The following is a 26,644-nucleotide window of genomic DNA, read 5'->3' as shown; positions in this document are numbered from 1 at the left end:
GTACCCAAGTAGCATGAAAGCTTTCGGACAGTTGGCGCTTGATTGGCTTCTGGCTTTCTACGATTGCCCTTTCAACGCATGCGTTTATGCAATCTTCCTTTTGTTGTACTTGCAAGCGATACTTTAGATACTTCGCAAAGTGTCATAGCATCACTGGCCGTTCATTGGCTTCTGACTTGTCGCCAACGTAAAACGCTTGCATTGAGCTTGAATGGAACACTGAATGCAAGGTTACCCCCATGTAACTTCGTTACTGGAATACAGCTTGTGGCAACCTTGCACGCTTGCCAATCAAGCCGAATGCCAACTTGCCGACTTTCAACGCAAGCTTACAACAAGTGATTTGCAAGTTGTCCCTGTACTGGGGAGCGACTCAAATGATCCAATTGACCCGGTGACTCGGGATCTGTGCCATCATTAAAACGTGGTAACCGTATCACATATGCTCACACCGGAAATCGAACCCAAAGCTCCCAAATCAATAATTAGAATGTTAACCATTGATCCATAATATATTTATAGAGAACATATTAGTTTAGTTACTCATAAAACGTTGCAAAAAATTGTAAATATGTTACGAAATCTAGTAAAAATTAATCGGTTTTACTTACAGATTTTGGAAAAGCCATTGCTAGTCTATAGTAAAGTAAGGATTACTAACTGATAAAGAAGCCAGTCTGAAACGGTCTTATATACCCAAGGATTTCAATTAATAACCTTCTGGAATTCGAGGGAAACGCTATAGAAATGAGTGAAAATTTAACTTTCTATTCTCAATTTAATTATATTGTTTCATTAAACGGATGTAATTTCTTTAATTCATTTAAATTTAAAGAGTAGCAAGTATAAATGTATTTGTGAAATATGGTTATAAGGGAAACACAATTTCCTCCCTGTTTCTTGTAGATACTGTTCTAATTAAGAAAATAATCATCTTAATATTCGATTGAAATATTCCATTTTGTTTCTTAAGTAATTACGGAAAGTTAACACAATTCGTCGTTTTAGATTTTCACGAACATACATGGTTCGAAGCTCACGGTATGCAGGGTTTGAAAGAACGCGAGTATTTATGAAAAAAAAAAAACTAACTCACCTGGGCCCATTTGGGTTTTTCGGGTATTTTCGGGTTTAATTGGTTTTTTCAGGTTTAATTGTTTTTTTTTCGAAATATTTCAATGTCTTTCGGGTAAAAGTGTTAAAATATGATTTATATTTCAAGATTGTCATTGTCACAACTTGCAACAATTTTCTATTCACTGCAGTTTTGGAAAAATGGACGCCATTTTGAAATTTTATGTTGGATAGCCGAAAAAAATGTATTAGCAAATTTAGAATGTCTTGTGCCTCTACCCTCAAAACTTCAACTTAAAAAGCCTCAAAATTGCACCCTGTGGCGTGGATATCCACTATTTTGAAAAAAAGAAAAAAAGGCGCCATTTTGTAAATTTACGTTGATATTCCTGCAAAGTCTATATTATCTTATTGTTGAAATTCACTTTCGTTGCTTTGTGCGTTCAATTACGGGAATTTCCCGGGCACTTGTTGCAAGACGGTTCTTGTCTGAAAATTAATTTAAAACAATTAACAAAGATAGGATTATAATTCATATTTTATAAAGTAAATGTTTCAAAATGTCATAAATGAAATTAAATATCTTCCAGCGTAAAATAAATAGTTTTATTGTTGAATTATTCACTTACGATGGTTTGTGCGTTCAATTGCGAGAATTTCCCGAACACTTCTTTCACGACTAGTTTTCCCTGAAAACGCAACTTGCTTTACTGAACATCGAAACTTCCATTAATATTGAAGTTTGAATTCAGTACTTTAAATAGTAAGCGTTACGTAGTGTTGGGAGCTCCGAGCATTAAGCTTCTTAATTTTGACAAGAATTTTTACGCTATTGCTAGTGTTGATTCTACAGAATGCTTATTTCAAGGTAGCAAAACTGACTGAACTAAACTGTTGTTGGAAAACCAGTATTACTGAAGACTACTTAGGTTATCATCAATAGTAAGAAATAATACTAATGTATTTACATATTTACTGTTAGTACCGGCACCTATGGCCTTAAACCAGTCAAACGTATGAGGGATAACGTCCCACGGCGTCGCCGAGCACACTATTCACGTAAAGTATTTTCTAAAACATAAAGTTGCATATTTTACTTCAAATAAGCTATAAACATAACCTACACAGTAATTTGTTCTGGAATTATCTCAAGCTAAGGTGAGTAGTATAGACCGTATTTCTCCCCAAAATTAGTTGCCAACCCCCTAAAATTAAATTATCTGTTTTTTATACAGTTTTATTAAACTTTTACAAATTTTATCCTATCTTTTGGTACAATTTATGGTGATTTTATACAAGTTATGATGATTTAATGATAATTTTATACTATTTTTGGTGCTTTTCTTACATTTTTGCCATTTCTATAGTGATGTTCAGTGTTGCCATCCAACAAAAATTATTGTAAAACATTTTTGTTAATATACTTTGATATATAAGAGTGTTGAAAATACAAATGTTACTTACCGTTCTTTTTAAGCCTCTAAGAAACTACTTCCTTCCCTTTCTTGTCCTTCCCTGAAGTAGTGAAGAATAGCTGAATGAACTTGAGGGGATACCAAGAAAGGTTTAGGTTAACCTTAATTAGGACTGATTTTTGTATTCAAGAAACTAATTGGGAGTGGTTGCAGGAAGGGGACACATGTGGTGAAAGAATGTTGGGTCTTAAGGTCAGGTAGCCAGTGGGGGAAAGGAGCAGGTAGAAGGGGAGGGAGTAGTTATGCCGAAATATATTGATTCTAGCCTCCTGATTGGTGAATCCCTTTTCTTTGTGTTGCGCCATATGGACATACCATTGTATTGTTTAGTGACATATGATGGCAGTGGTGAGCACATGTACAGTGTTGTTTGACGGAATGAGTCGTGGCCTCCACCTAGCATTCGTATTCATTAAAACCGTCGGCGCCAAACAATCATGTAATCACATTCTTTCTTCTTCTACCCAACAAAGGATTGTATACGTGTTCTCACAGCCCCAACCATCTGGACCACCAACTTCTTATACATCTGGCACTATTCCTTTGTTTACATGCCGTCAAACAACACTGTACACGTACTCACCTCTGTCGTCATAACTCACTAAACAATACAATGGTATGTCCATATGGCGCAACACAAAGGAAAGGGATCCACCAATCAGGAGGCTAGAGTCAAAATATTTTGGCATAACTACTCCCTCCCCCTCTTCCTGCTCCTTTTTCCCCACTGGCTAGCTGACCTTAGGGCCCAACATTCTTTCACCACATGTGTCTCCTTCCTGTAACCATTTCTAATTGGTTTTTTAAATACAAAATCCAGTTCTATTTAAGGTTAACGTAAACCTCTCTTGGTATCCCCTCAAGCTCATTCAGCTATTCTTCACTACTTCAGGGAAGGACAAGAAAGGGAAGGAAGTAGTTTCTTAGAGGCTTAGAGTATTAACAAAAATGTTTTACAATAATTTTTGTTGGATGGCAACACAGAAAATCACTGTAAAATGGCAAAAATGAAAGAAAAATTACCAAAAACAGTATTGTTGTCTACCTTAACGTGAAAGAATATAATTCGCCCAAAGAAAGTTCAACATTTGATGATAAAAATAACTTTCAATGTGATCACCTTAGTTGTACCAATAATATACTAACAAAAAAGTCAAAAACCCAGGAATTTTTTTTTCAGGTTGGTCCAACCAGAAAAGTGGGCAAATTCTGATGGTATGTATGTTAATATTTCTGCTATATTATATCTTATTAAAGGCTACATTAATATATTTTCCAGAAACTTCTTCTAACCCTTCTTGTAATGTTATTACACGCTATGATGATCGAGTATTGGAATACGCACTTGAGAGATATACTATTTAAGGGATTGAAAAAATAATCTTTTGACAGACAGACTTAATTAATTTTGTTTGATAAAAAATGGTTTCTGAATTCTTTTCCAACTACATCGGTTCGCTATTTTGCACTAAACTATTTTGAAATCCATCCATATGTGGTAGTATCTAGGTGTTCAGCAAGCTAGCCTCATCTCCACAATAAGTTGGTTTTCCTTTGTGCTCTTAACCAGGGCTGTCAGTCTACTCTAACTGGCGAAAAGCAGCAGTATTTTGGTGCTTAATGAACAGTAACCAACGTATTAAATGCAAAAAGAACTAATCTCTCATTGTGATCACTTACCGGGTCTCTGACCTCTGGATCATTCTTCTGGACGACATTAACTTCCGACTACTGTTACGGGTCCATCAAGGGTATCTTTCAGAATTCTTTCCCATTTAACGCTTCTCCTGTTGGAGAATGCTTTCGTTCCCTGACTAAGAAACTTAAATACACAAAAGCCCCACTGACTCTGCCCAAACGTTGGTCTGAACCATTTAGTTCCAAGTTAGTAGAGATACCATGAATCTATGCCCACTCTGTGCCCCTGCTTACAACATGGTTTTCGCTTAAAACCGAACTACTTCAACATCAAGCAATTCTATCTCTATTGTAACCACGTTGATCTTAAACAGCTTGTCAAAATCCAGAACGGCATTAATTTGAAATCACAAAATCCACAGCCTTTACAACATCTCAACGCTAAAATTCAACTTTCACAATAATCTACCTAGAAAACATCATCAGCACATCGCACCCTATTACTCTCTGCTGTCATTCGTGGTGTTGATCCAAACTTGACCGAGAAGATTTTAGGCGAACTAAAAGCGGAAGACCTCCATTCTACTAAATCACTCAGCATCAACAACGTTATTGGACTTACTTACTTGGCACGCCTCCTCACAGATGACCAGCAAGCATATAATCAACGATCTTCTTCAGATTAGTATTTATATCCATTGTTGCCATAAATACACGACCACCACGACCTCTTTCATTGCATTGCAAAACTGTTTTTCTTACAACGCCCATCCGATCAACAAGTGAATTTTACCAACGATGTACCCAAATTGCACTGGTGCACATAAAACTAAGAATTGGTCTAACCTCATTCATCTTCCTACATGTAACACATGTGGTGGCCTGCATCCTATATACTCCTCTTAACGCATACAAAACCGTAAACAACTCCACACAAACCTTAAACAGTTGTGCCTCTGTGTATTCAAAGTGATTTTCATGGATCAACTACTAAACGAACTTCACAGTTACCACCACCAACAGCCGAGATCGTACTTCAGTTTATTATTCTTCACATTTAGAATACGTTCGTTTATCAACAGGAAACTTCTCACACTCACGCTATAAGGCTCATACTGTATCTTTCACCTGTGTACGACTGCTAAGTTTCTGATCTATCTACGTTTTCTTTTTATTTTTTTCATATAACTCAACATTAAGTGCACTCAAAGAAGAAGACCCATTAAGCATCGCTTACTATTATACTAATCGAGTACTTTTGGAAATTATGAAAATAGCTCAGAACGTAGATTGTATCATGCTTTACGATACAAGTCTAGTATTTCCCTTCCTATCATCACATTCGAACAAACCTGCTACAAAATATTGCTCACAGAGGTGCTGTTGTAATACCTAAAGGTTCTCTTCCACTATCTCAATATCAACAGTATCCTAAGTATGTCATTTTGGCAGGATATTTTCCTCCTTTTACTTTAGCAATGGCCACTGTCCAAGTACGTTCTACCCGACCGCTTCCTCACGTATCTCGATTTAAATTTCCACACTTACATTATTCTAAGAGATATCAATTACACTCACACTGCAGCTCAACACCAACTTTTCCATGATTTCCTATCCTTACGTATAGCACATCTTCCTCTTCCTCAACACTTTAGGATATAACACAACATCAGAAGTAGTTATAGTGCCTAATAATCTTTCATCTAAAGCTTCTGAACATTACACAGTTAAAGATGTAAATAGTAATCAAATACAGATTATAATATGTATAAAAATATATATATATTTTTTAAAAATTGTACAATATGTATTTACATATATGACAAATATACAGTTTTTTATTGTGTTTTGTACCGAAGTTACTTATTTGTACTGGTCCATAATACTAATAACTCTGTTGTAAAGCAAAGTATCAGCGTCCTTTGCCCAAATGAAGTCCACGTGGTTAAATGCAGGAAGCGGGACTCTGAATTTTCCGATGAGATTTGGTAATTGGTTCGACAGCCAGTAGACATCCTGAAATATGGAGAAAGATACGTCATTATATTGTAATCTTGCGGATTTTCTGTCCCACATTCACAAATAGTGCTGGCCACAAGAACATGAATATTTTCTACCTGAACAGGGCTATAAACTCATTTCAACTTCACTAGGCAAATTCTAAAACCTACAAAATTTCTGCTAATAAAAAGTAAACACCTGTATTTATTTTCAAATTATCTTTTATAATTATATTTTATAATACAATGTAATAAGTCCGTCACAAAAATGTATACACTGTTTAACTATATACCATATTTCTTAATCACATTTAATCATTGTTCAAACATGTGCTACAAACCTTCAACTAAGCATATGTTTACATTAGAAGTTCAAAATGTTGGCCGTTGTTTGGGATGCTCTTGAACCTTCGCCAGAATATTACAAAGGCATGTGCATCTGTCTCCATTGATACAGTGACCGTTGTACCTGCAGCGACCACTCGTCGTTCCATGCACCTCAAACTTGTCAACAATGCGTTTCATTGTTAGGTGGGTTGGTGGTTAAGTATCAAACTCCTGTCTCCATTGATGCTGCACTTCGATGGCATTCCCAAATCTGATAAAACACTTCAATATGTACTTACGCTGCTTGAACGTCAAGCGTGCTCCTGTAATTTTCTCTCACTTACCGTGCTGACAGTACCGACATCTGTTGAGCGAAAACCCGTACTACAACATAATTTTAACTGAAAACAACTGACAATGACGACATCTGTTGAGCGGAAAACCATACTACAACATACTTAAATATTAGAACAATGTCAGTGCTAGTATTCTTCAATGCCTGTATCCTCATACAGGATGACAAAGAGTGTATACATTTTTTCTGGCGGACTCTGTTATAACAATTACCTTAATTATACATAATTTTAAGTGAGAAACGGTGATCTAGTAGTGAAAGTTACCTCTTACGTGAAAGGTAGTTAATTCAATTCCAGACAATGTAATCTACTGGTGAACGTAAATGTCAACTAGCTACTAGAACGGTCACTTCCAAATAGATGCTCTGTGAGGTATAGTTGCCGCAAGTATTGTCAGTAAATCACACAGAGAGAGCAAACAGGAGACAGCAAATCAAGCATTTGTAAAAGACAGTGCTGACAGGCAAAGAAGTCGCAGTCGATGGTTTTGTAGGTATATTACTCGAAGAGTTATTACATCGTTTAGTGCCAACATTTATTTTATTTCGTTTCACTTATCTCGCTCCCTCCCTTTTTCTGCTCAATATTTCTAGCTCTTATCATAAAAGCCCTCTTCTACGTTTGAAAATAACTGCACTAGATGGAGACAGCACAAACTGGTAGGAAAGCCACTAAATTGACAACTCTGTCCATGAACAGTCTTTTCTTATAAGAATTCTAATTAAGTGTTTCTCTTATTACTTCAGTATACTTCAGAAGAGAAGTTAATATTTTTGTGTAGCACATACAGCTCTTAATGATTCAATGTAGCTCAAGGCTGCTATAACCGCTCAGAAGTAGGAACATATTCACCATTGATAAATCAACGTGGAATGATAAATATTTGTGGTCAAACGGTCTCTGAGGCTCTCACATGATGATTGTGAGACGAATTACAACATGAGTTTACGAGTCTGGGAATTTTTAATTGCCCTCATAGAGACTCGCTGCTGAAAGAGTTGCTAAACTCAAATCCAGGGCCGGATTAAGGGAGGAGGTTAGAGGGCTACAGTCTCGAGCCTCCAGGTAGAGAGGGGCCTCCATTTAGAGAGAGGGGCCTCCACTCTGATCAAAATCTCAACTGGCTGTCTAAAAAAGAATCATGGAGATACAATGATCATAAAATAAAATATGACCGAAAGAATGAATTCCCTTAACTATCCTACTGTAAAAATGAAATATTTAAGTTTGACGTCACACGGTTATGCCGGTTAGGCTAAAGGAGACGGTGATAATGAGAAATGAGTGAAATGAAGAAAGTGGGAGGAAACGGGAGAACCCCGAGAAAACCCACGAGCACGATGTTTGTCGACCACAGAGTCCACACGGCGCGAGCTGGGACCGAACTACGGACCTCAAGCACCGGAGGTGAACGCTCTGCCACTGAGCCAGCGCGCCCCCTTATCCTACTGTACTTTCACAGTAATGTATTAGGTGAAGTCAGCAGAGACCACAAATTTTTTCTAGCTCCGGGCCTCCAGACGGGTTAATAGAGCACTGCTCAAATCCATTCATCCATGTATACATCTGCTACTGGGGCCAGTAAGACAACATAGCACAGGTGAGGATGACTCTAATTCCAATATTTTAAAATATGTTGGTTCGCAGCTAGCAGAAATGTTAGAAGTAGGGTTTATAAGGTTTAGTTGTGGCAAACTATAGTTTTTGGACCATTAACATGAACTGTCTGATATACAGAGGAGATTATGGGCGATCACGATTTGGTGTAACTTACAATGGGAAAATAAAGTTAATGTATAGCTCTTACTTTCTACTTGCTGATGAATATCTACGTTTATATACAAATTCAAAGATCCAGGAGATACAAAATGACTCCTGATTCTGCTGTCACAAGCAATGTCATTTCATTTCTCCTTGTTTACCATCTCTAGTATGTTTCTTCATTTATTATCACAAGATTATGTTTATATATAATGGCAACACTTGAACGTTTTTAAGATAGCAACACTTGAACGTTGCATATTGCATTGTTTAATTACAAATACTGCAAAGCTTAGCGAAAATAAATTTAGTGACCCTGTCAGATATGGCTGAGGAAAAACTGCAGGTTAACGAAGTCGACCCAGGAAAATTAATCGTTATTGTTAAATTGCTGAAGCCATTCACTAAATCAGGTAGCTTGCAAATAAAGTGGCTGGAACATGTACTTCTGCTGGGCGCGCGAGGCTCCAACTTCGCTTCCAGATGGGAGACCATTGAATTGACTATATTGATTTTAGATCCCACTTTACACGGCAGGCCTCGTCCTACATACCTTCGGTCCTGATAAAGGATGACAACAGAAGGAATTGAAATCTTTGGTTGACAGAACATTGTACGAATTGTAATGGCATTTACGTGATAACGATATTTTTGTCTCCTTTGATAACGTAAAATATGCTAATGGTAAACTTACCTCAGGATCAGCCAACTGATCACTATCGCTGTAGTGAAGAGATACAGGTGACGTAATTTTGCTTAGGTCATACTTTGGAGGTCTCAACTGTCCATACTTCTTCAGATTCCTTAAGGGACCGTAATCATACTTCTGGAATCGCTCTGAAAATAGGATGTAAAAAGATTGTAACCCTTATTTCTGAAGATTGATAGATAGATAGATAGAGAATTGTAGAGAATAGCCCCATTAGACCATATCTTGTGAGAAATGAAACCATTCAGGGCTGGTACATCCTTTTACTCAAAACTTTGTATCCCATCTTATGTACCTGATCTTCAAGCCTAAATAGGTCTCTTAAAAAAGAGGCTTTCCAACAAGAACTCTATATACCCTATGCGAGTTTCTCCAATGAGCTATGTGTCCTTCACCATCTTAGGCTTCCTGATCTAATAACGGGGATAATATCTCGTGGCACCAGTACACAAGGGAATCAAGTCCCTTGTCGAACATTTTGGACATGAATTTCAATTTTAGAATCTTTATCAGCAGCTCTTTTCAAGGCTTAAAATATTCAACTACAGGAACCTTAAATGCGTGCAACTCTTATAATGTAAAAGAATGATGTTAAGGGGCCCCATCACAGCGAAATTAAAATACCTCTAATTTTACAGTAATTATGTGATATCTTCAAATAGATAAAAGATAATCGAAAAGTGGAACAAGAGCTCGCTAGACAATATTATTTTACATGAGATACCGTTATCACGACTCACTTATCTGCTTTCAATTTCCAGCCATTTAGAAAATCGGCATTTATTTTCGCGTTTTTAAATAGCTGCAAACGGAAAGCTACTAGGTGACTCGTAATAACGGTAAATCATACAAAATAACATTGTCTAGCGAGCTCTTGCTTCACATTTCGATTATCTTTTATCTATTTGAATATATCACATAATTAGTGTAAAATTAGCGGTACTTTAATTTCGCAGTGATTAGGCCTCTTAACATTTCCAGTGCTTTTGTAATTTTAACTATTTTCTCCTTTGTGCTTCTCTTTACTTCAGCATTTTGCTTTCTAACACTCTCAGATTGTGTCCATCAATCTGTTAAACGAGTCAAATGCTTTCCTTAAATCTGTCTAAAAAATCTAATTAGTTAATACATATGCCACATGGAAGTTGTTAATTAGAGAATCCGATTTGTTTTTCACAATATGAACCTCAACAAACTCATGGAACCATTGGTGAATAATCGATAGTTTGGCATTCGTAATATAATGTAATATAAGTTAACGAAACTTACTGTCTCTTATCACTTGTCCATAGTGAATGAAATCTCTTGTAGCAGCGCCCGCTGGTGCATGGGACAATATAAGAGGAAGCATAGACTGAAAAAGAATGATTCAACATGTTAAAAGAGTGGAAGAGCATACAGCAATGAAATGGTTATAACGGCTGCATAAAAAGTAATGATAATATTGTTATGATTTGTGCCTGGCTTTATGCACACAAAGAATACCTGTTATATTTTTCTTCAATGTTATGGCCTTTGATGGATTACTTAGAGTTCCAAAGTTTGCTGTGCTTAAAAATCGGAAATCTTATAGAATGACCATGTCCATCTGCCGACAGGTATGAGACAAGGGCGCCCATCAGGGGGGCAAGGTGGGGCGCTCACCCCCGTTTAGAGGAAATTGTGCTTCGGAAGATCGAAAACCCAATAGATATTTTAGAATAGTTACCGCAACATTTGAGACTACATTTGAAATGTCGCTTATACCTGTCCCCCCTTGGAAACCACAATATGAGCGCCCTTGGTATGAGACCAAAAAAGTAAGAGATTTCGTCAAGTGGAGTCGATTCAGAGTGCTAAGAATAGGATTCATTCCCTCTGTTAACCCTTTATTTAGTCTGGAAGTGGTAAAAAAATAACAATTTCCAGTTTCAGCACTCATCATCAAAGTGAAAAACGATAACTGATAGAGACAGGCATTTTTTTTTTGTATGTATGAACTACCAAGGATTATGTTTTCTCTCTCTCCTTATTCCCTTATTGCAACCGAGAGAGATAAACATTAGTGATCACTTTAAGTTTTAATATTAATCTAGTTAGTGCAAGAAGAGTAAGAGATAGGGAGTGATGGCTTGTTCTTATAGATTTAGCGTTCGAGGCACAAGTTCTAGGCTTGATTTTACTCAGGGGTGGAAATGAATTCCACAACTAAGGGAGTGTCACACTGAGAAAAAATCCGTTATCTAGACAGCGGTATAGTGTTCAAATATACGGAATCCTTATATGTACTACTGAAATCTGTAAGGAACATACATTATCCATATGCTACATGCGTCCTGTTCCTTTTTCGCTTAGATGTTACATCATGCCCCTGCAGGATGTCTGACATCTAACAGTCTTCCGTATATTACATATGTATACGTATGTTACACACGTCAGCTATATGTTATATACGTCCATTCGTATGTAAGGTCCTGACTGCCTATATACAATTCTTTCTTTCCAACGGAAAGTACGTTTATTCAGAACACTTTTACGGAAAGCGCGTATAAAACATATGTTTTCAGTTACACGTTTGCTCCAGAATATTACATAGGATGGTGCGTTAAGTTCAAAAACTACAGGATATACGTATTTAACCTATGTTTCTACGTGCACCACATACGTTTTGTTTTCTCAGTGCATTAATAGACAGGGTCATATCGGGAGAGGTCATAAGCAAACTTTCATGTGTGACCGACTAAAACGATATCGTTTGATGCAGAAGAAACAACTAAACAAAATTAGCAAGCAAGTTTTCCCATTTTTTCACTACTAACCACTGATATTCTTCCTTCGTTTAGGGAAACACTTCAAGTTACCAAAAAGACCCCATCCTCTCGAATCACCCCCCATTTCTACCATTGATTTTGTCCCTCTATTGCAAACAGAAGTTATAAATGTATTACTTCACGTTAGAGTATTGAATTTGCATAGTTTCGAAGATTATGGTAGTTTCGCACGGTGAAACAAAACTCACTTGTCGCATGTCAATACCGACAAAAGGCTTCGAAGTGCTGTTGGGAAACGAATGACACACGAAATGTGGTGAAGGAATTAGCATTAAACGATGTACTTCCTGAAGTATAGTACGGAAGGTATAACGTCGTTGGCTTCCCGCGAAAAGTTGTAGTGATGTCTATGGGGAGTGGCCAGCTTGGTTACTCGTGGCTCGCTGAGCACAGTAGACAATTGGTGGTGATTGGCTACCCTCTTATCACACCCCCAGCGACGAGTAGGTCCAAGCGCGGGAAGCCAACGACGTTATACCTTCTGGACTATAATTATGAACTTGTATAAGATGTTACTTACTCTGTCCAGTTCCTGTGAATCCCATCCAAACAAAAGGAAGACAATGTCTGCACAAATTTCTTGGAAAGCAGCACCATTTCTGCAGAGCCTCTCACCCATGAATTGATTGAGGCGACCATTGGGGAAAAACTCATTCAAACCTATCAGTTGCGCTAGAGCCTACAAATTACAAACGGAAAATTTAATTAATAATGCATTAATTATGTTGGTAATACACAGACAAGAAACAATTTATAATAGGAAGAATATCTAACAAAAAAAATAAGACTGTAACAAAGTGAATATTCTAAACAACACGTCTGAGCATTTACTAGGCAGTAAGGTGTCGCTGGAAGAACGAAAATTTTAAATCTAGGATTAGCAACACTGCCCGGGATTGATACAATATCATTGAGAAAACTTTGCTATTTATAAATGGTGGAATATTGAAGTGGTGCGAAAAGTGATTTCTTTGGAAAGCAGGTCGTTTTCTCCAAGAATATTATAAAATAGAGGATGTACCTATATGTATCTTCATCGTACTAAATTAATGAAGGCAAAAAACAACCGAGCATCAGCAAGTGTGATTGGCTATTTTCGTTTTCGCCATCGTCTGATTGGTTACTTTCGTTTCCACCATGATTGTTGGCTCAAAACATTGCGATCTTATTGGGCGGACTGGGCAGAGTACGGGTGGCAAAACTGTGACGTGTGACTTCAAGATTTTGTTGTAAGGGCAGATCCTCTATTTTATAAGATCCTTGGTTTTTGCGGAACGTATTCTGTAACGTTCTCGAACATCCCCTGGTGTGGAATCAAGCCTGAACAGTACTATTAAAGGCACACGTGATAGTTATTTTTAAAATAAACTTTAAATTTACATTATTTTTTCAACGTTTATTCTTTCTTTTTGATACACATGTCGCTCCTAAGTCACCACTGGATAGCAAACAAAAATACCCAAACACTAGTCGGGACTCGAATTTACGCTGGACATAAGTAAATTTCAGCTTAAGTTTCAGACCACATGGCTATGCCAGTCGTTAATTTAGTCAAAACAACAGCATAGAATATTGTCAGTATTCTTCTTAGTAGTATCATGTGCAAGTAAATTGCGTTATTTATTAATGTATTATATGTTGCGAGGCGTTATGAAAAATAAGTTTACAACACATGTAGGCAGACAAGTAAAATTTTCGTGCCTCAGTAGTTATACTGGCTTTCACTGTCAGTCTTCCACTTCCCTCTGGAGCGGCTGTTTCTCATTCCTACCTGAAATCTAGTGAGAGTAACACGTGTTTACAATGTTTGCTCCATTACAGAATCCTGTCAAATGTGAAATGCACTCCGTCATATGTTTCCTCTAAGCACAAGGTAAGCGCCCAGCGAATATTCACAAAGCACTTGTTCTCGTTTATGAAAACATCTTATGTCGGATTTCCACGACAATGAAGAGATCAAGAACGAAGTAGAAATACGATTCTAGAAATATAGTCTAGAATCATGTGACTGTGGGATACAGGACCTAGTGCTATGACTTGGGTAATGCCGGCAATTACGTCGAAAAGTAACCTTTGTATCACTAAATGTACGTTGTAGTAGATATTTTGGCAAATATAGTTTTTGAATTAGCACTAACCTTTATATCCTCAATTTCTGGACCTGCCTCTTACTACCAAAGTGACGAGTATTTTAATATTGTTCCTAGTATGTTTAGACAATATTTGAATATTAAAAATATAATAACCGGGTCATACTTACTGAGAGTTCGCTTAAGAACGGAACTAGAAGTCGAACTGGGCTAGTAGTGTGAGTCAATGTGGCGACTGGTGCAAGATGAAGTGATGCCTTGATTTTATCGTTATACTCTGGCTTCTCAGACAACAACACAAAGCTGGCCGTGGTTCCCATTGAGTGTCCGATGTAGTGCAGTTTCTGTTGTCCAGTTTGAGCCAAAGCATAGTCGATTTCAGATGCAATATCGTAGATTCCAATTTCGTGCCAACTAAAATGTATATTAAAGAATCATTTTTTAAGTATTGTCTTTAAACCTAAGAATCTTTAAGGGCTGTTATGTCTTTCCTATATCTTTCACCACTTTGTTTGGAAGACAACAAATAATATCAGAAACCAAATAATAGTACACTACGTACTATCGTATCCATAAAGTATTAAAACTTACAAATTTTAAAGAATATTTTAGACTTTACTTAGGAGGCTGATGCTCTTACTGTAATTATCTTAGAGTCATAGTATGTACATAATTGTATTTACACTATATCAGGCTTTTGAACGACATCATATGTGTGTGTCATGTATCCATAAATTCGTGAAATCAAATGAAATTTCTGTTTTAATCCTATAATTATGCACCGAGGCTAAGAGAGCCGCTGATGAATTAAATGGTCGAATGAAGAAAGTAAGAGAACCCAAGAAAACCCATGCATACATTATTTGTTCACCACAAAGCCATTTGAATCGCTTACTGCAGATAGCAAAAGATGTTCAACATTTACACATTTCCTTTCTTTTGACGATAATGGTTTGTAATAGATCAACCAATGCATCGTTTAGCACCGAAATGACACTTGTTCACTCAATAACAGTGGGCATCGCGATGCCTTCAATTTTTCATGTTACGGTGGAAATATCGTAAAGTTAATTTTCTTCAGTTTTTTTTGCCTCTCCTGCAAATATTATGAAATGGGGATATGTTTGTTTTTTGCTGAGTAATCGGTTCATTTGGAGCGAGGTGGGATCAAACCAAAGACTCAATACCCCAGACATGAGTACTCTACCACTGAACCTTCGAGGCTCCTATACTCAGGGGAAATTGGGAAAAATGTCCCCAAAAATTTCCCGAAAAATGCTTTAAAAATATTTGACACTTATATCGGAACTGCAATTCAGTAACCTACACAATAGGTTGGTTGTCGAGAAATAGTACCTGTTTTACGCTATACATTTGCCATTAGTTTCGTTGGCGTATAGTTAGTAGGTATGAAAATAAGAAGATTTTCCGAATCTAGGACATTAGTTGTTGTAGCTAATATGATTGGAGGAAGAGCAAGAAGTATGTATAGGAGACTATATGTAAAATGTGAGAGTAAGGAAAAATGTGTTTTGATATGTAAGTGATAATAGGTATCCTTATGAGTAAAACGAGTGACAGAGAAAGTACTTTCAAAGTAATTAAATCCTCTATAAGCTAGTCATTAATAAATTTGATCATTATTGATTGGAAATCGTCATCATCATCATCATCATAAGTATTCTGCCAGTATTGGCAGGTCGCTTGCAGCAACTGAGATGCTTCTACGTTCCACGGTCTTCTGCTAAGCTCTTCATGTTAACCTATGATTCTTCTGTTTCGATATCGTTCATTAATTGTAGCCTTCTTTGTTACCTCCCTCCCTTTCCTGCCACCATACCCTCTAGCACCTCCCTCATCATACAGCTCCTTCTTAGCCAATGTCCCAACCAGTTTCTCTTCCACTTCTTAATAATACTTAAAATTGTTCTTTCCTTCTGCAAAATTTCTAACACCCTCTCATTCGTTTTCCACTCGACCTATCTAATTCTCTCCATTTTTCCAAACACTCATACTTCGAAACTTTCCAGTTATTTTTCATCATTTTTGCTTAAAGTCAATATTTCTGCCCCATACAGTACAATATCGCACACGAAGCATTTTATGAGTCTTTTTTCTCAACTTTTTATTCAAGGTCCCAAAAAATACACTTTTCTTCCTCCTAAAGGCTTCTTTCGCCATTCCTATCCTTATTGTTATTTCACACTCCCATTTCATATCATCACTAATACGCGTACTACTACCCAGATCGAAAACTAGTCACTTATTCTATTTTCTCCCCTCCTATTTCTGTATTTGACTTTTACTGCTTCGTTCCAATCATCATGTTTTTTTTTGTGTGTGTGTGTTCCTAACACCTATTTTCATCCCATATTCTTCACAACCATTCATCCTAACATTCCTAACATCTATTCATCCATTTATCCAACATATCCATCCATTCCCTAACATCTTATTGATTTTCTCTTCAGAATCCGGCACAAGTGTCTGGAAACCGTGTACATCTAATCATTCTACCTCCTACCGAAATGCCGTCTTTATTATGCAGCTCTTTTTTTCATTATCTCTTCTAGATAGATACTCAATATTGTTGGCCAGAGACAACATTCTTGTCGTACTCCCCTTTGAATGATTTGAAAAGATTTAAATAAATTAATAACTGTTTCTTTTTTTTCTTTTAACAGGATTAAGCTTCTGATGCGTTATGGCGCCCAATGACGAAGTTGCCGCTCATTTATCGGTTCGCATCAGTAACCTGGTAACTGACTCTTTACGAAGATTCATTACTGTACCAACTCTTAATCTTTGAGTTGTTTGTCATTTAAGCCCTACTTTCACACTCGTAAGGTGCACCAATTATACCTAATTACATTATTTTAAAGGAACACTAGCTGAATCTGCGCTCTCTACACAGAGCATCATTCACATATGAGCATGAATCTCCTTGTCATTCCTCAAAACATCTGTACATGTTCCTTTACAGACACAAGTGAAAGACGTGTTGATTAAAGTCGGCAAGGGGTACCATAAAGTGGAGATTTTCCGATTATTTTTAATATCTCACACTGTTTGCAAGATTTGAGCCTCTTCCGGTTGGAGTTTCTAATTCATGTATGACCAGTGTTTTCTTTCTTCTTGCATGCAGTATGTTATAAGCGAATATATTACAAACAGAATTAATTATAATGTCAGTGACATATGGTGTTCATTGGACATAACGCTCCAAACAATAAGGATCCAACTTAGAGTGGAGAAATGGTTATCCTTCGTTTTTCATTATCATTTGCCCATGAAACGAACACCTGAGAGATATACAATCACTGTATACTACTATGTTGTGTTGGAGTGTAGAATTCATAGGATATGCTGCTTTTTAAAATCCGAATACTTCTAGTGTACCCCTAAAAATGTAATAAAGAAATAACTACCATTTTTTAAATATTCAATTAGAGCTGAACAATCTACACAAAATTTGCAATCGATCAGTGTAAACGGCATCTTTCTAGAGCTTGTGGTTTCCAAGATATCATTGTCAAAAGAATTGGTCACAAACATATAAACGTCCATAAACATATAAAGTTTACTTGACAACAAACATATCAATCTATCATTTTAATATATGAATTGGTAACTTGGTTTTAAAGAAATAATACAATCTTCCAAAAAACTACATGTCACATAAATGTTCTATATTAACTACTTAAAAGAAACTCAAAAGAAAAATCAAACTATATAAACATAGTTAAGAATAGAGTATTTTTTTACCTGAAATGCCAGAATTTGTCTTGGCTAGGATTCAGTGTTGTGTGATTTTTGGAATAGAAGTTTCCTCTGTCATTACCCATCCACACATCATAACCAAGGTCAGAAAGGAGGAAGGCTAAAAGAAATAAACAAATAAATAAAACGAAATTCTTCACACGTTGCGAAAAATACAAAGATATATAACCTACCATAAACTTCCTTAAGTTTATGACAGTATTTAATAATGTAAGAATCAAATATTTTTTTTCTAATATCGTGTCTATGAAATGTGGTGTTTGCGCAGAATAATGTATACTCATGTCCAAAATGATTGTCGCATATCTATAATTGCCTTCTTGTAAAAATAAAATTTGATAATGATTTTGCAGGGTACTTTTAATACTGGTACTATGTGTATAATAGAGAAATGTATGTTTGTGGTAAATTTCATCGGAAAAGAATTTTAAATACGAAAATTAGAATGAGTAAAACAAAATGTTGCTAAATGGACAAGAAAGTTTTATTTTCGTTTTATTGTTCTTATTTACTTCTCTTTTGATATGAAATTTGCCACATACATGTCTTTGCTGATTATACATATACTAACATTATAAGAAATAACGGGCGAATTTGTTATCAAATTATATTCCTACAACAACACATTTATAGACATGCGACAATAATTTTGGACATGAGTATACACAGTACAGACCGAAAAGAAAAGAAATAAAGATTTACTAAAGGAAACTAATAAAGGACGACAGGCCAAGATAGTAGGAAAAAGAAGAAGAAGCATGCTTGGCCATCTTATTCGGCAATCCGATTGCATTACCGTAATTTTCTTTGTGGCTAAGTCTTTTTACAGACAGTGACAGGCAAACATTGCAATTACAACATATGGGAGAGACTTCGGTGGTATCTATACCTTGTCCCAAATTACGTTTTGATCTTCGCTGAGTAACACTGTTGTTGTAATTAATGAATTATGGCTGTTACGACTGATCATTTCAGTATTCTAATCTTGTTACTCAAGTAACGAATCTGTAAACAACCACGAATCTTATTTTGATCGGTTCAGCTTTCCAATCTTATTATTAATTAGTAATTCAGCAATCAGGAATGCTATTATTAATTAGTCTCATATTCCGGGCTGGCGATAGGCAACTTGCCGACCCATGCAATGGCATAATTTTCCTCCCCCACCCTTTCCTCCAGAAAGAACAAATCTTAAAAGCCATGATTTTAAGTATGGTATCCCATCATGAAGAACAAAGGGAAGGGAAAGAGCACTCCCACTCAGAAAGATCTAAACACTACAAATAAAATTTCGTTGTGTCTGTTTTTCAAATAATAATCTATTATGTTAGTATCAGATAAAGCAAACACACTTACAGAGGAAAGACGGTAATTCTTTTTATAGAATTCAATATCGAGCTTCAATCTCAATATATCAGTTTGTAATTCCAGTGCAACGAGTTCTTTTATCTTTATTTCTTGATTTTTCTTTTCTGTTAAGAAATTTATGTATATATAAACTTGTTTCCACCACAACGATAAGGAACTTGTTTGTGACAAAGACAAGACTAGTTTTCATATTAAAACTATGATAACTAACTAAATGGAATAGGTGTTCGCTTCTGTTCGAGAACTGAATTCTTGTAGTTGACAGCAATCAAGCAATTTATGCTGTGATTCGTTTGATCCTTTGCTTTAGTACTGTTCATGTGACCTTAAACTAATGCGACCAAAACATGATTTATGAAAGTAGTATTCAAATAGAAGGTCAGCTTAATAAATTTAACTACAACCAACATGAAGTCTGTTTCCAACAGGAAATATTTTAAATAATATAGTTATGACAGATTTTGCCGTCCCTTACAAATGCGCGTGTTACACATACGGTAGAGACGATCCTGGGTATATTCTAACTTTGTTATTAAGTAGTAACTCTGTAGCCACCAAAATTACTGATCAGTTCAGTATTCTAACCTTGTTATTAAGTAATGACTCAGCAACCAAATGTTATGATTGATCATTCCTGAATAACAACATTCCTTATTAGAAGTGACTCGGGAATTAAGTACAAAAATAATTTTGAAAGCATCCAATGGTTCGAAGTCTTGGCAAAATGCTTGTTAACTTACCCAATGCTTTTCCTGGACCTTCAATTATCCAATCTGCAGAGCTAGACAGTAATCCGTGGACCATCAATACAACAGGTTTTCCCTCCGCTGCAGGGGACTTTGGACTGTAAGGGATTCGATGCATTTCTAGTATGTAGCCATCTTCTGTCGTGACGTGATGAATCTCAGCAGGGTAGCCAAACTTCTCAATCAATTGAGGCTATTTTGTAAATAAAGAAGCAAGAGAATGATTTACTCCTAGTTTCTACGTTCATGAAATGTCTGTGAAGAATTTGAATTGTTTAAAGTAAGGAAAATCAGGGAGAGTGCCATCGTATCGGAGGAATAGAATTGACATGTATAAGTACCATCATTGTAACGAAGCCGAAGTAAAGTATAGAAATACAAGAAGATAGAAATAAACTTATATGGCTGAAACTGAAGCTGGCAAGAAAACAATCGGAGTAACACTATTGCTGTACTTTCATTGAAAAGTTTATCCAGAAGAAGGGGGGTTCTTCTTGTGAAAAGAACGCACGCGTCCACTGCTCGAATGTTAGCCAGACAGATGCACGACCCTAGGTACGAAATGCGTCATAGTTCGCATTTTCTCTTGACCGCACATATCTTTATTCCACCTCTTCCCAAACATGCAGTCATTTCCTAGGGGGAGAGTACTTCTGTGATGTTGTCGAACTGCCTTCTGAGGTGCAGTAATGCATTTTGGACCACTACACCTTACTTCACGTTTGGACCTATAACACAGCAATAGTGCAGAGGTACAAGCTGTTCATTACCACATGACCTGCATAGATATGCTGGATTACACATAAAATTCCATCGCTCTACGATATGTGGATTTGGGTCGGGTTAAAACTTTCTCGCCCACCTCTCGTTAGCTGTCAAATTTCAAAGAAATCACACATGTGCAAATTACTCAAAAACTATTGATTTGCGACCCCAGGTTCATATAGGTGAAAATATTTTAAAGAAGTGCTATAATATCCCGTTACAAGGAATGCATCGAATTACCAGTCATTATGTATAAATACTACAACGAGGAGAAGGATTATCAGAATACCAATTTTAGAGAAGTTTTAACTGAAAAAGAGTTCAATAACTACGAAACACAAATGGCTAGAAATTAGGAATTTTCAATGGAGAATTAGCCATAATTAGATGTAATAGCTATACTACATTTTTATTGGCTTAGCACTGTGAAAATACCTATAATTAGGCATAAAATGGGTTACTTCGCAACAGTGAACGTTTCGTTCCATGATTTCTTCAAAATTTCTTTTCTCATTAATGACGTACGTGATTCTTTCTATTAACCACATACTTAGTAACGCCCTGGTATCTGGCTGTCTTTTTATTACACGTTCTCGATTTGTGACTGTCAGTAATCGTTATCACCGCCACTTTATCTTGATTTCTCTCCTGGCACGTGGATCTATTGTTTTCCCTAGCAACTCAAATATGCCCCATTTTGCCAGGAAAAATGGTTCGAAATAATCTCTATCTTCTCCACTTCCAGTACTATTGTGTTTTACTTACAATAAAAACTGAATTAACTTTCCTTTTATTTATTATTTTGAAGTTCTACTGGTATAAAAAGTATGATATTTTGATATGTAAATGAGTTGCAAACTAATAGATTTCTTAATAATGCTAAAAACTATATAATTCGTTGCCAATAACCGATAGTTTTGAATTTTTCTGAAATAAGTTTGTAGATTACTTGTACCAATTTGTTCTTCAGTTAAAACACTTACCACTGTCTTTTCTTCATCAGGAATTTCATCCTTTGCCTTTGGGAATCCCAATGCTTGGTTGAGCAGCAGCAAGCAGGAAACTACCTTTAGAAGACCCCTCATGATGATCGGTTAGACGGGCTGCAGTCCAGAGGAAACAATTCTAAAATAAAGATGGAACCAGATTGTACATATGCGTTAAATATATGCCATATTGCCAAAGATGAAGTAATTTTGTTTTTATACTTCCGAACTTCCATAAATATGGGAAATCTTATAGTATGGCTTTGTTTGTCTGGCAATCTCTGTGTCAAAAGATACCAGATCGAAAACGGTACATGATAGCAAGATTTTTATGGATTCAGTGTACCAAGGATATATTCCATACCCTCTATTAACTCACTACTTAAACCGAAAGTGGCAAAAGTCAACCATTTCCTATTTTAACGTTAATCGTCGTTGAACAAAAAATGTCATCGATAGCGGAGAAGTGATTTTTTGAAATAGATTCCGCGTCTCGAGAACGGATTTCATCTCTCCACCACTATCTCTTCATTCTATTGGCTACTAAAATCTACTACCATTTCCGGTTTTAATGTCAATCTCAGTAGAGCAAGAGCAATAAGAACTAGTGAGAAATGAGAAATAGTTTTGTGATATAGATTTATGATCTCAACATTTATTCCTCTATTTATCCTGAAAATGATTAAAATTTGCCATTTCTGGTTTCAGCACTGATGAAAGACGACTAACTGCATTTTGATATGGATTCTAAGAATAGATGCCATCTTAGCTCTTATTCTTCTATCCAAACCGAGGTAACGAAAACGAGTACAGCTTCCGGTTTCAATAATTTCTATAGAGGTAAAATTGTCAGAGATAGCGAGAAACTGATTTTGAAATGGATTCAACTTCCGAAGAACAGGTTTCACTTCAAAACGTACCCCTTTGTTGTAACCAAAAGCGATAGGAAGGGTCTACTATGATAAGCCGACCGAATATTGGATACCAGTCTAATATCAGATACTCGCGAACCTCCCAATATAAGTGCTGCTTCCTGTCACCTGCCACTAAATTAGAACTGTGTTATTTTGCCTGAGTTCCATGGTAAATTGTAATGTCGAAGATACTATGCGTTTATTGATAAGTAAGATGACATTTATCAGTTTCAAGAACAGAAGTTTTTAGTAGAGCAGCCAAATTATCCTTTTCTTTTCATATCTTAGCCACCGAGTAAGTACAACATACTAATTTATTATAAAAATATAAGATAGTTGAGTGTTCTATAACACGATATTATGGTTGCTCTAAATAAAGTTTTGTTTTGATAGTATGGTTACTCTTCTCTGTGTGATACCTTCATTGAATAATTAGCCCTGCCAAGTATCAAATGTTTGGATTATAAATCATCTGGATATACGAATTTTGGCAGGATTTATAACCTTTTTGTATAATTTTGTGATGTGGTAATGATGCACCCATTGTCTCTGATGGGCACATGAATTAGGTACCGACAATGGTAACTGGAAGACATACGTGTGTGATACTTCTAAAGAGTAAATTACGCTAATGGTAGCTATATGTAAAACCAAGTAGCCATTTTGTAACATTGCGTAACGATAGTAATACACAACTTCAATAGTAAGTTTACCAGTTTGTAATAATAAATAGCCGTTTTGTAATACATCTAATTTTATTGACATTCCCATTCCCCATCTCAATTCCGATCTGGTATTATTACGTATGTCTACTATCCGATATTAGGTCGATTTTTTTTAAAAAACTCATATGATTCATCAATTTTTGTTTATTTTGCTTAAAGACAAAAAGTGCTACACAACAAAAGTTTAATATCGCATCACATAAACGATAACTAATTAACCATTAACATTGCCAATAATCACACAATTCGGATACTTTTCAGTATGTTAACACCTTGAATGTCCATGGTCATTTTTGAGGCTGGACCGTGGCACCAACGTGTTTGCCTTATGGTCACCACCAGGCCACGAAGTGATATTCAAATAATACGTACGTAGACACCTAAATATTCAATATTCCAAGTTTTCTTTTAAACCAGATCTGGCTCCTGGCGGGAAAAAAAGTGTGAGCCACACATGGCTCACGGGTTCTCAAAGGAACAAATTTACGTCTAGGCCCTGTGAGCCTATCTGGTTCACATGAAAAACAAGAAAATTGACACTTTTTAAAATAAATAATACATTGTTGCATAAAATTAATATATATATATATATATATATATATATATATATATATATATATATATATATATATATATATATATATATATATATATATTTACAATTTTAATGATATGTAATAGTGTATTATTAACTAAAAAGTGTCAATTTCCATGTTTTTCATCTCAATCACATATCGCTCACAGAGCCTAGACGTAAAATTGTTCCTCTGGGGCCCCGTGAGCCATATGTGGCTCACGCATTTTTTCCCGCCAGGAGCCAGATCTGGTTCAAAAACTTGGAATATTCAACATTGAGGTCTCTAGGTATGTATTATTTGAATATGCTAAATTCTAAAATGCGAAGTACCACAGCTGAATAAAAGCCCAAACAAGTTGCATTTTCTCATTTTCAGCAAGTTAACATTTTCACATATTTTCCCTGGATATGGATGCCTAATTCGAAAAGTTAAAGTGCATGCAATATAGTCACACACTTAACTCAAAATATCGTATTGAAAAAGAAAATATAATAATTTTCGTAGGACCTCATATAAGTGCCAAACTAAAGTCAACATGTGAGCCACGGTCAGTTTTAGTGAGCCATATATGGCTCACATGGCCTTCAATGTGTTAATTATAGCCATTTTAAGAAATGTGAAATATTTGGTCAGTTTACTTTTCTCTCGGTTTTAAGTTTGAACTCTGAGTCAACTGTAGTTTCGCTATTTGACACTCACTTGTTTCTTCAGTTGGGGATTTCCACTTCTTTAACCCTGGCGATATCAATTCCAATGAGTAGCAATAACCCTTAGTTCTCCAAGGACGTCATTTTCGTGCGTTTGGATAAACTCACCGCTTTTGAATCATTCATACCACTTGTAAACAGTCTTCAATGCCACCGCTCCATCGCTATACACTGATTGTGACATTTCACGAGTTTCTTAGGCGCTTTTTTGCAGCTTAGAACAAAACTTAATGTTGGCGAGCGATAGACAATGTTAACACGTCCTCAGTCTTCTGCCTCTGAAAGCCAACTAACATGTCACAACTCGTTCAAACTCGACATTGACTGTACCAAATATTTAGGCTACTGGGCTTAGTAGATAAAATGGATTCGACATCGATAGATGGCACTGTGCATCCACATTCACCGTACTTTTTGATCACATCTTGTATAAGGAATATTTTCCGTTCGGAAAGCTTCAAGGAAGATAAATGTTACGTTTTATACTTTCCCCGCTGTTACTCCTGGTCTGGCTTAACATACTTCTTTACTCTTGCTGTCTTGGTAGCACATGGAGTTAATGCTGTGTAACAATTTGGTGAACACTCCTGGATTTTTTCAATCAATTACGGTTGTACGGACTTCGCTTATTGGCGTGACGAGGCAACAGCCGAGTGCTTTCAAGAACATGAAGTTATCAGCAGCCAACGACAAGAGCGCTGTCTTCTGCTTCATACGATGGTGTCACGTGATTGGAAGGCGGTTCATATAGCGAGCGATACGGCTATAGATGAGGCATATTAATAAAAATCCAAAACTTATAGAAATGATATAAATATGATTTTTTTTTTCATTAGCTACTACACAAGGCTGCAATCTTTTGAATGAAATTAAAACATTTTAAGCTAAGCTACTTAACTAAAGAAATTAGTGACTTTATAACACTGAAAACCTACCTTCAGAACTGATCAACTCAGTTCTTCAGAGTGTGAGATATTTCTAGGAAAATGCCTTTTTATATAATATAAGTGAACTTGGTATCTAATCTACTTGCCCTTGAATGAAAGGGAATAAAATATTCATGTGATAAGATCAAAGACATATGCTTTAAAAAAATGAGAAGCGAATATTTTGAGTTGTTTACGGATTTTATAAACAATCAAAGCACCCCACTCTCTGATCAATTGATTCTATTTTAATTAAGTCATCTAAAATATAACAATGATACTTGTAGACAAAAAATCAGCAAAAAATAATGAGATAACTCCATGTAAATAATAAGCATAATTTACTTTGTCATCCTTTGAATGTTGTTAAAGTAAATTTGCAATGTTATTGTGGGTTTGAAGTGCCACTTATAGATAACAAATAAATTTAAAAAAAAAAAAAAAACACTGATCTTTTAAGTACAAGGCGTTGCCCCTTTGGCAAGAAGTTAATAATATCCATAATATTTTTGGTAATTTACCTTGAACAATATAGGTATCATTAACCAGAGGTGTGGTTAGTAACATTTTCTGGGGCTAGGGAGACGTGAATTTTCAAGGTATTTTAATATACTAAAACCTAACCAAAATCTAGATGAAAGCATTAATAAATATAATATTGTAAGGATCCCAATATTTCCGTGTGTATTATTTCTTTGAGCACATGTTATAATCAGGCCCGTACTTAGGTAAGTCCTATTCTGTGCTCGAGCACAGGGCAGCAGAATTTAGGGGGCGGCAAAATTTTGGATTTCTTTTTAAGGGGGCAGACTACTAAATATTTTTGAAAAACTAATATTTTTTCTTTTGCCGTTTTTCGTAAGTGGAAACAGGTAATAAAATGTAATTTAGCACAATAATAGATAATGA

At 36.0% G+C, this 26,644-nt stretch overlaps 1 protein-coding gene across 1 annotated transcript in view; it reads right to left on the bottom strand.

Moving 5' to 3' along the window:
• Positions 1 to 6,027: 6,027 nt before the first annotated feature.
• The window catches only part of LOC145670660 (lipase member K-like), an 85,448-nt gene continuing 64,831 nt past the window's right edge, over positions 6,028 to 26,644 (bottom strand). The window contains exons 10-16 of the mRNA XM_081739449.1: positions 20,129 to 20,327; positions 18,006 to 18,120; positions 14,411 to 14,654; positions 12,671 to 12,829; positions 10,610 to 10,694; positions 9,326 to 9,468; positions 6,028 to 6,203 (exon numbers count right to left, since the gene is read on the bottom strand). Coding sequence (XP_081595575.1) covers positions 6,051 to 6,203; positions 9,326 to 9,468; positions 10,610 to 10,694; positions 12,671 to 12,829; positions 14,411 to 14,654; positions 18,006 to 18,120; positions 20,129 to 20,327 — 1,098 coding nt within the window. The 3' untranslated portion in view covers positions 6,028 to 6,050. The remainder of the gene's footprint in view (positions 6,204 to 9,325; positions 9,469 to 10,609; positions 10,695 to 12,670; positions 12,830 to 14,410; positions 14,655 to 18,005; positions 18,121 to 20,128; positions 20,328 to 26,644) is intronic.

This window comes from Thermobia domestica, chromosome 14 (assembly GCF_964235325.1).
Source record: "Thermobia domestica chromosome 14, izTheDome1.hap1.1, whole genome shotgun sequence".
Lineage (NCBI taxonomy): Eukaryota > Metazoa > Arthropoda > Insecta > Zygentoma > Lepismatidae > Thermobia > Thermobia domestica.
The sequence above is the reverse complement of the archived record's forward strand: the minus strand, read 5'-3'. Positions and strand labels throughout refer to the sequence as shown.